The sequence below is a fragment of the Mytilus galloprovincialis genome, chromosome 1 (genome assembly GCF_965363235.1).
Source record: "Mytilus galloprovincialis chromosome 1, xbMytGall1.hap1.1, whole genome shotgun sequence".
NCBI lineage: Eukaryota > Metazoa > Mollusca > Bivalvia > Mytilida > Mytilidae > Mytilus > Mytilus galloprovincialis.
The window spans coordinates 113,328,777-113,342,228 of record NC_134838.1 but is presented as its reverse complement, the minus strand read 5'-3'; the positions used below and the strand labels follow the sequence as shown (position 1 = coordinate 113,342,228).

Below are 13,452 nucleotides of genomic sequence, written 5' to 3'. Positions count from 1 at the left end.
ACTATAAACCAAGTCATAAAAAGACTAATACTATTCTGACTAATTGTATACTAATAATTTACACTGTTAACATACTTGAATATTCATAATCTGTTTAAAATATATTTTCAAGTTGGGAGTTATTCTAATTAAAAATCCTTTGAAATGAACAGATAACATCAGTCTGAATTTATCATAGTTTGAAATAAAATCTTTTCATCTCACAGTGGCGGATCCAGAAATTTTCATAAGTGGGGGCCCACTGACTGACCTAAGAGGGGGCCCGCTCCAGTCACGCTTCAGTGATTCCCTATATAAGCAACCAAATTTTTTCCCAAAAAGGAGGGGCCCGGGCCCCCTGGCGCCCCCCCCCCCCTAAATCTGCCTCTGTCTCACATGGCATTGAATTTTGTGAGTTCAGCAGACAAAATCGATAGGAAATACAATAAGTAAAATGATCTTACCTCAAATATCATATTGATATCAACAGGTAATGTGAGACCTAGGAACTCTGCCTTTCCTGTGTGGGGTTTACGTTGTAATAATATAGCCTTAGGTGAAACAGAATAAGGACTAGATGGTCGATCCTGATCTTGTAGTGATACAGTACTAGAATTTCTTGGTATAGTTGCACTGTAAAAAAAAAGAATTCACATATAACTAAGTATATATTATGGAATTTGTTGGAAACATTATATTTACCATGTTTACTGCTACATAGTAGTTCTAATAGAGCATAAATGGATCATCTGTTATTCATAAATAAAGAGAATTGATCAATATAGTTAGTTTTCCTATTTGCTTTTCTTTTTTATATATAATTATCATGTAACAAAGCTTACTATTGAACTCTCATACCACATCTTCATATATCTAACACTGCTTATTTGTATGACACTTATTCATTTCATAGATATATAAATTGCTTTTAAGAAAATTTCTCATTGCTATAGACAACTTAATAGTCAGAAAAACTGATCAGCAAGACTTTCATACTTTTACTTTTCTGTTCTACTGACAAATTAAGTACAAGTGCTTTTATCTCAGTAATTTTTAGAACTGTTATACAATGTTCCCCAAAGTCTTTTTATTTTATAAATACCTTAATCCCTTGAGAGCTAAATGATCAAAAGACATCTTTGATTCTATGCTAGATTGCCTGCTCAGTGTACTGGAAGGCACATCCTCTCCATATAATATCCCAATACCTAATTCTGATTCCATATCGGAACTGTATGTTCTTTGTCGTCGTAATGACCTCCATGTTGAATAACCTAATGCATCCTGGGTAGTTGTATACATAACTGCATTTTCAGCAGATATATTTTCTGACATTCGAGATGAAGGTAAGATGCCATATGCAGGACTAGCTTGTGATTTTCTGAGACTAGGAATACGGTTCAAGTTCAATGATCTCCTTCTGTTGATGGACGGATGAATACTTGACTTTTCTTGAGAGCTTTGTCTCATTATGTTTTCTAATGACGAAGAACTTGCTATAGGACTTAAGGAAGCTATTTCACTAGATGCACCACAATGAGCTCCTGATTCTAATGAGCCTATTCCACTGGTTGTAGAGTCAGTATTAAAACTGTCTGTTCTACTTTTACTTGTCTTTGAACTATCACTGCTGTTACCTTTTGATTCCTTTAAATAAGTTGGCAAGTTAAAACTTGCTTCTTTAATATGGTCCTTTTTCCTTTCTGGGACCTTGTGGTCATCATCCTCCTCTTCATCTGAACCAATTCTGAAATTGCACTTTTTCACTGAAACAACAGGTTTTTCTGGTTCTACAGATATCTGAAAGGTTGATGGCGGGGAACGATTTATAACCACACTGTCCTGATGTTCTAAGTCAATACTAGGTAGTTTAATCACAGGTATGACTGATACATTCACGTTAAATGATCCACTATGGCGATGAATATTTTCAGCACTTTTACTACTACTATTGTTTACATTGCTTTGATTAGTACTCTCACTTGGAGGCACTGAGCCGACAGTAGCACTACGACCTCTCATTACAGAATCAAGTTTTGACCCTTTTAAAATCCCAATAAGTTCTAAATTTGATTTTTCCTTACTTTCTGTGATAACTTTATCTGGTTCAATTGTCTGTTTTTCAGTAACAAGTTTTGTTTTTTGTTCTGATTGAACTTTTACCATTGAATCTTCCTGAGCATGCTCAGTCGTATGTTTTTTCTCCATAAATCTTTTATCTGTATCATCACTTGAACTTCGTAGCCTATCTGTTCGGACAGCAACACTTCTAATTGATTGTGGACGTAAAGGTAATGTATTAGCTCGTCTAGAATCATGTGGCAGTGTTCTGACACGATTGTGTATCTTATGAGGAATGTAGGCAGATGAGTCAAAGTTTGAGTTTTTATCACAGCTTTGTTTTGAATCACAACCATTCTTACCTTCCTCTTCAATAAAAAACAGATTCGATGATAAAGCACTTGGGGAATGAATCTTATTAATATCCAAATCTCGTATGCTACCTGCCATGCTATAATTACTTTCACTTTTTACATCCTGCATGTCATGTAACTGATTGAAGTCTAATAATTCTGTCTTATCCTCCACAACAGGCCACATTTCCTCTCTCGTTCTCCAACACGATTCATACCCTAACTGACTCAACAGTTCAGCACCCTCTCTTGTACTGGCTAATAAACCAAGCACATAAAATGCTGTTCTGTAATGTAAATAATTGTTGTATGTTAATATACTTTTATAATTGATAAGACAATGTGAAAACTATTCAAGACATTACTATTGCATCAGCATTATACTTATATATGTAACCTTTATTGTCATGCATTTCATAAAAGGAATTTTGGTAGATGGCTTTGAACAACCATTAGCAACATGAAACTAGAGGCTCTAAAGAGCCTGTGTCGCTCACCTTGGTCTATGTGCATATCAAACACAAAGGACACAGATGGATTCATGACAAAATTGTGTTTTGGTGATGGTGATGTGTTTGTAGATCTTACTTTACTGAACATTCTTGCTGCTTACAATTATCTCTATCTATGATGAACTTGGCCCAGAAGTGACTGGGGTAAATATTTTGTAAAAATTTACAAATATTTACAAAATTAATGAAAATTGTAAAAATTGACTATAAAGGACAATAACTCCTTAAGGGGTCAATTGACCACTTTGGTCAAGTTGACTTATTTGTAGGTCTTACTTTGCTGTACATTATTAATATTAACAGTTTATCTTTATCTATAATAATATTCAAGATAATAACCAAAAGCTGCAAAATGTTCTTAAAATTACCAATTTAGGGTAGCAGCCCAAAAATCAGTTGCCCGATTGGTCTCAAATTTCAGGGCAGATAGAAATTGATCTAATGAACAATTTTATCTACAGCAGACTTTCTCTAAATGCTTTGGGTTCAGAGATATGAGCCAAAAACTACATTTTACCCTATGTACTATTTTTAGCCAACTCAGCCATCTTGGTTCCCCAAGTGGGTTATCGGACACATTTTTTTTTATACTAGATACCCTAACGATGATTGTGGACAAGTTTGGTTAAATTTGTCTTAGGAGCTTCAGAGGAGAAAATTTTTGTAAAAGATTACAAAAATTTACAATATTGCTAAAAATTGACTATAAAGGGCAATTATTCCTTAAGGGGTCAACTGACCATTTTAGTCATGTCAACTTATTTGTAGATCTTACTTTACTGAACATTATTGCTGTTTACAGTTTATCACTATCTATAATAATATTCAAGATAATAACCAAAAACGCAAAATTTCCTTAAAATTACCGATTTAGGGGCAGAAACCAAACAACAGGTTCTCCGATTCATTTGAAAATTTCAGGGCAGATAGGTATTGACCTGATAAACAATTTTACCCCATGTAAGATTTGCTCTAAATGCTTTGTCTGAGATATAAGCCAAAATCTACATTTTACCTCTACGTTCTATTTTTAGCCATGGCAGCCATCTTGGTTGGTTGGTCGGGTCAGCGGACATTTTTTAAACTAAATACCCCTATGATGATTGTGGCCAAGTTTGGTTCAATTTGGCCCAGTAGTTTCAGAGGAAAAGATTATTGTAAAAGTTAACAACGACAGACGCAAAGTGATGAGAAAAGGTCAAGTGAGCTAAAAAACTACAAATATCAAGGAACAAAACTTGAACGGTGTTTTTCATCAAGATGTTTGTATTCAGATGTCACATGTTCTTTTTTTCTTCAGCTTTTCAATTGTTTTTGGCGTTCTTCCATTCTTTTGCATCAGCAGCACACTTAGTAGTCAAAATTCAAAACAATTCAATCCAAACTATATCTAATACCTTTTGAATAGACTCATATATTGTATATTTTGTATAATTTACCCTCTTAAAGAGAAAACTCCACATTCTTCTGTCAGCTTTATAATCTCAGGTAGTAAACATTCCTCCTCTAACCACTGTATACCCCAGGTAGATGTTCCAATGTGACCCTGAAAATAAAATCCATCTTGACTCTCAAATCATTTTCAACATTCAAGTAAAGGGAAGAATATTTTAAAAACTATCATGATTTACTGGTGTCTAGTTTTTATAAATCTATTTATTACAAAAAAAGGGAAGTTATGATAGGTAACTTAATTTGAAATATTTCAATTATTTTTTCAAGAGCAACAGCTTTATCCAAAATGTAAATAACAAAAATACTACTCTAAAAATCCTCTATACTAACCACAACCCATAAGGCAGTCTTTAGTTTGGTTTCATCTTCATCTGTTATTAAATACTGACATTTTACACACTCAAAGTACTCTTCAATGTACTCCTAAAAATAGACAAAAAAGTATTTTACTTACTAGTCCCATATCAAAGAATTATGATAGCCTTGAAAGTGACAAAAGATACAAACATAGGATAACTTGAATGACTAATAATATCGAAAAGGAAAACTGTGCACACTAACCCAGAAGAAAACAATCTATGTGTGTATATTCAAAACATAAAATTGACTGAAGAAAAGATAAGAAGCACTCACAATCATGTTATATCCTGCAAAATTCTTTATTTGCCTGACACTAATCAGGTGCCTGATTGTACATTTGTTTTTGTTTTTCCATACAATTAATATTCCCAAGGGACATAATTCTTTTAAAATTTGTTGATGGGCACTGAATTGTGAAATTGAAAATGACCTGTACACTTCCACATCCATGCACAATAAAGTGAAAATTTCATATCTTCTCTCAATTATAAAATGGTATAACTATAACAACTATAAATCTGTCATTTCATACTGATAAGGCAACTGGTAATATTACTTAACAAACAAATGTTTAAAACACAAAATTGTTAAATTAAAACTTTAAAAGATTTAGGAAAATGCAAAGGCACATATGGGTTTGACCTCCCCCTTTTATTTTATTTTTTATTTTTTTGTGTTATATTTTTATTTTGGAAATATTCTTTGAAGTTGTTGATCCTGACTTTCAAGATTTATTTGAAAACTAATTATTTTTATAGATGGTTTTTAAAATATTCTAATCTTGCAATTTATTTTTTGTAAAAAAATCAAAATCACATATAATGAAGAAAAAAGATACATTTCTTTATAGGTATTGTGTATTTCATTTTTTCCCTTTCTTGCAACAATGATCACCTAAACATTGAGAGAGAACACATATGGTATCTGTGATCTAGCATAATATTATTGATTTGACAGTTTAATTTGAAAATATGGTGTTTTCTAAGTGGTACAGGAAATAAGTTCACTTTTTATTCAACATCATTTTGATGCAAATTCTTGGGCTTAGATCGAAGACTGTGTATAAACCTTCCATATAAATTTCATAACTATTTGTCAAGAATTACACATGAGAGCACTTACTATGCAATTTTCCAAAATAATCATATTTTCAAGGGGTGTAACTTTTCTAAAAACAATTCATCAGCATTGATTTTTTAATTTGACCAAGATAATGCAGATATAAACCTATGAAATAAGTTTTTATAAAAATCTGGCAAGCATCAGTATTTCTATGTCCCAGCGACACCTCACGCAGGGGAAAGAAAAGGAGAGAGTTAGAAGTAAAACTGTGGAACAACAAAATGAAAATAATCAAATAGTGTTTAGACATAAAAGTGGAAATGGGGACTATATAAAAGAGACAACAACCCCACCAAAGAGCAGATTACAGCCAAACACTAAGTTAGCCATTATCAACAATGTGGCAAAATTTCAAAATTAAATCATTCACGACGTACATAAGTTAATGTGTAACCTGTGACATTAACTCTAAGAGATATAATAGCTAATTTGCAAAAATTTATCAGATCATCAGATCAATATTTTTAATAATTTGGTGAAGCCTGATTTATATCATTTGGTAAAATCTCAGCTTTTTATTATTTTATATGGGAACAAAGTCCCCTATTACAGTAGAAAATTCAATAAAAAAAAAAAAAAAAAAAAAAAATGGGAAAATTTCCTGAATTTTTCATTGTACTAATGAACTCAAAATCGTTCAATTTTTTTTTGTCTCGTTTTTTGATTTCCAGGTCTGCGCAGAACAAATAACTCTACTTCCGTCTTCCGGTCTTGTTGTCGTGAGACTTTGATTAGTCTAGTAAAATATAGGAACTCAAGGAACACAATACCAATATTTCATCTTTAATCATTCTTTGTCTTTGGTATGAATAAACGTTACCTGATGCATTGCATTCCTTTGTTTACATTGAACATGACGTCATAACTTAAATAACGTCACAAGTAAAATCCCTAACAACAGAACCAAAATCGGAAACGTTACGGTATTTCCGTTTCTTTTTTTAACAAATATTTAAGATCATTAAAGTTACAAAAAAAATAATTGAAACAAACTTCGTCCCCATTCACAGGTAATGCCTGCCTCATATTATTGCTACAACTAAATACCAAATTTACCTGTTGTTTCAGAAGTTCAAATCCCTCCTTATGTTGCACTAATTCTCCATACAAATGTACAGGGAGGAAAGCATCCTTCTTTGGTCTTCTGTTAATTAAAAACAAATAGAAAATTAGGATAATACTCTTTTACATTACATGTAACAGAACTAATTTAAGGATAATTTATTTGACTATTACGTTTTTTTTTCATTTTTTGTCAGTTCAATACAAGTTCTAATACTGATACATACATACAATTGAACTGACTTATTGACAATAGACTCAATGGTATATAGTAATGGAAATGAACTAATTTTTACAATACTGTTGTCTTGAAAAAGAATGTTTTATTTTACAATTTAAAGGATTATATCTATTTCTAAATAACTGCTTACGATTGACTAGATCTCCTGGTAAAAGAACCTTCATACGTTTTCTCATACGTTGTTAAGGCTTCGTTTAAACGTTCTTCTACTATGTTTACATATTTGGCATTATACGTCTAGAAAAGAATACAACAAAAATCACCATGAGAATACAAGTTACATGCATGTATTTATACTGTTCATATAATAGTTCTTATTCAATTGGTTGTTTCTGTGTTTAGATAAACTAAATGTTTAATATTTTTTGGTAGGTACAGTTTATAGTTTATAGACATTGTAGTTTTCAGTGTTCATTTCACAATTTATGTGTTGTTTATGGCATTTATTTTAGTTTATAGAAATGGTTATTTTAAATTTCAATTGTATAGTTTATAGACTTGTTGTTTTTTGTGTTTAATCTACAGTTTATAGAAATTGTTGCTTTCAGTTTTTGTAAATTCGACTATAACATACCTTTCTCCATTTCAGTAGTTCACTGGTTACATAGTTAGCAGCTAGTAACGTCTTAAAGCCTTTTGGTGTAGATAACAGTCGACATAGTAATAACACTCCCTTATCACCAAGATGTAAACACGATGGACGAAGTTTTAGAAGTGAATTAAGACATGTCTGAAAAAGGTAGTATTTCTACTTAGTCATTTACATTTTCACATATTTCAAAAAAACTTAATTTGAGCACAACTTAATACAATGCAATACATTTATGACTAGAAACTTAATACAATGCAATACATTTATGACAAGAAACTGGGTTTTATGCATTAAGAAAAAAAAGGACACATTATCTTACCTAAATAAACTTTAATAGGAACACAATCCAAATAAAAAATAAGTATAGAAATTCACTGGATGATTTCAGAACTTTGAAGGGGCCTTGGTGGCGGAGAGGTCTAAGTAGTTACTTCTACTGTAATCACTAGCAAGTCAACACTGGGGTTGTGAGTTCGAACCCCGCTCATGCGGATGCATTCGACTCCAATTTTTATTGACTAGGTTTGTCAGTTTTCCTATCAAAGGCCATGGCTTCCTCCACCAGTAAAAACTATCCGCCACGAAATAGCCTAAATGTGGTGCTTAAACATGGCTTTAAAACACCAAAAATCAAATCAAATCAAATCAGAACTTTGGAAAAGATTTTTTCTCTCTCACTTGAATAAACAAGCAAGTGAAACTGTGAGCTACTGCTCAGTGATGATACCCCCCACCCAAATACTTGACTGAAAACAGGAAGTTGTTAAGTGAAGAATCTGAAAATGCATCACACAGTACAGCTGACTTATATAAACCATGAAACCAAATTTCAGATCTCCATTTAATGTAGTTAGCTTGAGAAAATTATGACAATAATTTTCAACTTGGATGTCATGTGTAAAATGATACAAGTATTTGGTAAACAGGAAGTTGTTGAGTGATGAATCTGCAAACGCATCACACAATAAAGCTGACTTATATAAACCCTGAAGCCAAATTTCAGACAATTTAGTTTCAGAGAAAAATGTGATAAATTTTCAATTTGGATGTCTTTGTAAAAATTATGTAAAAGAGGGATAGTGTTCAGTAAACAGAAGTTGTTGAGTGATGAATCTGAAAACTCATCATATGGTATAGCTGACTGATTTAAACACAGAAACTAAATTTCATAAAGATGAGACAAAAAATATTGATGGGACGAACAGACAGACGGATAGATGGAATACAGACAAGAGGTAAAACAGTACACTTTTAAAAAGATTTATTCAAAACACATTGCTTATTCTATCTAACTAATATTAACTTACATCAACTTCACATGCTTCTTCCAACAGAGTTATAGCAGCCATTGCTGTACTTGTTGACTTGTCATATAGCTGAGTGACTATTAACTCCATTCCCCAAGTACTGAATCCTGGGACACGAGATCTAAGTAATACTCGTAAAAAATTTGTAGTGTATAGTCTTGATGTCTGAAATAAACATTTTTTATCCAATATATATCAGCTGTTTTAACAAAATGATAGTATCTTCTTTACATATATATCAAACACATGTCTGGCAGTCTCATAACAGTTCTCCCACATTCAACTTCCATTTAAACTTTGTATTACACATATATATTTTACCATTTTTCCTGGTGATTACCAAGTCAAAACTACATGCTTACCATTTTTCATTCTTTACACACAATAGACAATCTAAGAGGTTTGGTTAAGATATCAATACCTCACTAAATGATAGTAAGAGCCTGATTCATAATAACTCGCTGAATAATCTATAAGCCACATATTTTTATAGTTTTACTTCTATGGGTGAACCTTGAGGTTTGCTTAAGATATTATTACCTCAATAGAAGAACTAAGAGCCTTGGCTAACACATGTCTTGTATTGTTATCCCTGCTGTAATTAAGGCTGGATACTGTCAACTTTACATAACTGTCCTGATTCACAGAGGAGACAATGTCCATTAAACTGAAATATACATAGATTCAATACAATCAAAATAATCATAGAATGTGAAAAAGTAAACAATAGAAAAAAGGTTGTCAAGTGCTGTTGTTGCTACACAATGCACTGAGTACAGAATATTTAATGATAGCCACATAAATTCAAAAAGCAAGACCTGAAATTTTGTCCCAAAACAGTCGTTGCTTGATTACCAATTAACATGAAAGATGTTAACACTTAACCCAGACTCAGTATAATAAACTAAGTACTTACTACTGATAAATGCCAGTCTTTTCTAGAAATCTATCTCCTTTTACAGAGCAGCTAAATCTGCCAACCATTAAAAAATAATACTGACTACAGGTCTTCTGTATGTTTGATGGACTGAGTACACATTCTGGAGCTAGATACTGACTTGATATCTGTTAGTAGAAATAAAAAATAATACTGACTACAGGTCTTCTGTATGTTTGATGGACTGAGTACACATTCTGGAGCTAGATACTGACTTGATATCTGTTAGTACAAATATAAAATAATACTGACTACAGGTCTTCTGTATGTTTGATGGACTGAGTACAGATTCTGGAGCTAGATACTGACTTGATATCTGTTAGTACAAATATAAAATAATACTGACTACAGGTCTTCTGTATGTTTGATGGACTGAGTACAGATTCTGGAGCTAGATACTGACTTGATATCTGTTAGTAGAAATATAAAATAATACTGACTACAGGTCTTCTGTATGTTTGATGGACTGAGTACACATTCTGGAGCTAGATACTGACTTGATATCTGTTAGTAGAAATAAAAAATAATACTGACTACAGGTCTTCTGTATGTTTGATGGACTGAGTACACATTCTGGAGCTAGATACTGACTTGATATCTGTTAGTACAAATATAAAATAATACTGACTACAGGTCTTCTGTATGTTTGATGGACTGAGTACAGATTCTGGAGCTAGATACTGACTTGATATCTGTTAGTACAAATATAAAATAATACTGACTACAGGTCTTCTGTATGTTTGATGGACTGAGTACAGATTCTGGAGCTAGATACTGACTTGATATCTGTTAGTACAAATATAAAATAATACTGACTACAGGTCTTCTGTATGTTTGATGGACTGAGTACACATTCTGGAGCTAGATACTGACTTGATATCTGTTAGTACAAATATAAAATAATACTGACTACAGGTCTTCTGTATGTTTGATGGACTGAGTACACATTCTGGAGCTAGATACTGACTTGATATCTGTTAGTACAAATATAAAAACTACAGGTTTTCTTTTTACCTAGAAACTCTTTAGAATACATAAGCATTGCAACATCAAAAATAAATTATTTTTCTACTCGCTGGGGAAACTTAGTTGGTTTATAGTAACTCAATTTAATCTGTTACATCTATGTGTTTGATATATAGTATATTCTACTGCTCCTGTCAATGAAAAGATTTATTTGTTTGGAAATATATAAAAGATGTATTTGCTATGATAAGGTCATACCTCTGAGAGACACTGTCCTATGTCATTTAGAAAGTCTATAACTTGCTTCTGAGCCTCATCCTATAATAACATAATAACCAATCTTTAATGTTGAATTAAAGTTGATATAATTATAATGTTCATACATTTATTTCATTCTAATGTTGGCATCTGTTTATACTTTTAAATGCTTAAGCTAATGAAAAAAATAAACAAGAGTGTATTGAAACATTTAAATTTGATTCTATTATTGTTCCAAATGGCTTATGTATTTATCTACCTAGCACAATGTCTGTTATAATAAGTCAACAATAATTAACAGAGAAATGGTCCATTAAAAAAACACATTCTCTTCTTTGGATGGATGTAAAATACTTCTTGTATTATACAAGAGTGAACACGCTGAAATGTCTCGCCTTCTATACTAATCATTGATATTATGTTGATAGTCCTAAGTATAAAGCTAAGCTTTAATACAACTGTCACATAAACTTAACATTAACCAAGATAACTAAACAAAGACCAATGAACCTTGAGAATGAGGTCATGGTCAGATGAACCATGCCAGGCAGACATGTACAACTAACAATGCTTCTATACAACATATATAGTTGACCTATTACTTATAGTTTAAGAAAAATAGACCAAAACACAAAAACTTAACACTGTGTAATGAACTGTGAAAATGAGGTCACGGTCAAATAAAACCTGCGCAACAGACATAAAGATCATAAAATATTTCCATACACCAAATATAGATGACCTATGGCATATAGTATTAGATAAAAAGACCAAAACTCAAAAACTTAACTTTGACCACTGAACCATGAAAATGAGGTCAAGGTCACATGACATCTGCCCGCTAGATAGGTACACCTTACAATCATTCCATACAACAAATATAGTAGACCTATTGCATATAGTATGAGAAAAACAGACCAAAACACAAAAATTTAACTATAACCACTGAACCATGAAAATGAGGTCAAGGTCAGATGACACCTGCCAGTTGGACATGTACACCTTACAGTCCTTCCATACACTGAATATACTAGCCCTATTGCTTGTAGTATCTGAGATATGGACTTGACCACCAAAACTTAACCTTGTTCACTGATCCATGAAATGAGGTCGAGGTCAAGTGAAAACTGTCTGACAGACATGAGGACCTTTCAAGGTACGCACATATCAAATATAGTTATCCTATAACTTATAATAAGAGAGAATTCAACATTACAAAAAATCTGAACTTTTTTTCAAGTGGTCATTGAACCATGAAAATGAGGTCAAGGACATTGGACATGTGACTGACGGAAACTTCGTAACATGAGGCATCTATATACAAAGTATGAAGCATCCAGGTCTTCCACCTTTTAAAAAATATAAAGCTTTTAAGAAGTTAGCTAACACCGCCGCCGCCGCCGTACCCGCCGGATCACTATCCCTATGTCGAGCTTTCTGCAACAAAAGTTGCAGGCTCGACAAAAATTAAAACTTAACAAAAAGGGCCTCATCATGAGATGTTTTTATTTTCAAACCACCTTCCCTGGGTACCATGTATTTCTTTTTTTAAAAGATAAAGCCCTGACTTCTAACAAAGTAATAAGACTATTACAGCCTCACGCCAGGACATTACAAATTTTAATGAATTTTTAACCAGTCAGTTGACAAAACATCAGAAGTCTACTCACATGATCACAAGATACAAGGAAATCTATTAATAGACATCCTACATGTGCTATCTTTTTAGCTTTCCCATTCTTCAGTTCTTGTCGTGAAAATACATGATTTGTTGGTTTGAAGAAGTACACAAGACGTTTGATAAACCTAAAATATAAATGGGGTTATGTTTTTTATTCTGTTTTACATTGTATCATTTAAGTAAGAATGACATTGTCAATAATATGTTTAAGCAGAAAGTATTGTGCCAAACTAATTTAAAAAGAAACAATCATATATCATACAGTTCTTGGCAAATTTCTGATGAGAGAATGTATGGTTTTGAAAAATTAACACAGTTGTTATAAATTACCTTGACTGAATCTGATCATCCACTCTCTTCATCTTATCTTCTGGCCACTATGAAAAAAAACATATAAAAAATTACTATACATCTGTAATGACACACTGCAGCCACAAAGCATATCCTCCATGCAAGTATTATGTTGAGGGCATTATATTGCAACAAAAAATCAAATCCATCAAATAGTGGCTTTCTTTTCTCAGTTTGTAACTTTCAACTTTATAGGCTATTTTTGTACTTAATAA

The 13,452-nt window shown here is 32.3% G+C and overlaps 1 protein-coding gene across 3 annotated transcripts in view; it reads right to left on the bottom strand.

Moving 5' to 3' along the window:
* The window catches only part of LOC143052129 (rapamycin-insensitive companion of mTOR-like), a 39,065-nt gene that overhangs the window by 8,828 nt on the left and 16,785 nt on the right, over nucleotides 1–13,452 (bottom strand). For all 3 annotated transcript variants that reach the window (XR_012971002.1, XM_076225094.1, XM_076225104.1), the window contains exons 17-29: nucleotides 13,217–13,263; nucleotides 12,876–13,011; nucleotides 11,206–11,265; nucleotides 9,961–10,109; nucleotides 9,585–9,711; nucleotides 9,045–9,209; nucleotides 7,720–7,875; nucleotides 7,276–7,382; nucleotides 6,899–6,986; nucleotides 4,691–4,783; nucleotides 4,345–4,451; nucleotides 1,082–2,680; nucleotides 444–612 (exon numbers count right to left, since the gene is read on the bottom strand). Coding sequence is in view for 2 of the 3 variants with exons in the window: in XM_076225094.1 (XP_076081209.1) it covers nucleotides 444–612; nucleotides 1,082–2,680; nucleotides 4,345–4,451; nucleotides 4,691–4,783; nucleotides 6,899–6,986; nucleotides 7,276–7,382; nucleotides 7,720–7,875; nucleotides 9,045–9,209; nucleotides 9,585–9,711; nucleotides 9,961–10,109; nucleotides 11,206–11,265; nucleotides 12,876–13,011; nucleotides 13,217–13,263 (3,003 nt within the window). In the remaining variant the exon portion in view is untranslated. The remainder of the gene's footprint in view (nucleotides 1–443; nucleotides 613–1,081; nucleotides 2,681–4,344; nucleotides 4,452–4,690; nucleotides 4,784–6,898; nucleotides 6,987–7,275; nucleotides 7,383–7,719; nucleotides 7,876–9,044; nucleotides 9,210–9,584; nucleotides 9,712–9,960; nucleotides 10,110–11,205; nucleotides 11,266–12,875; nucleotides 13,012–13,216; nucleotides 13,264–13,452) is intronic.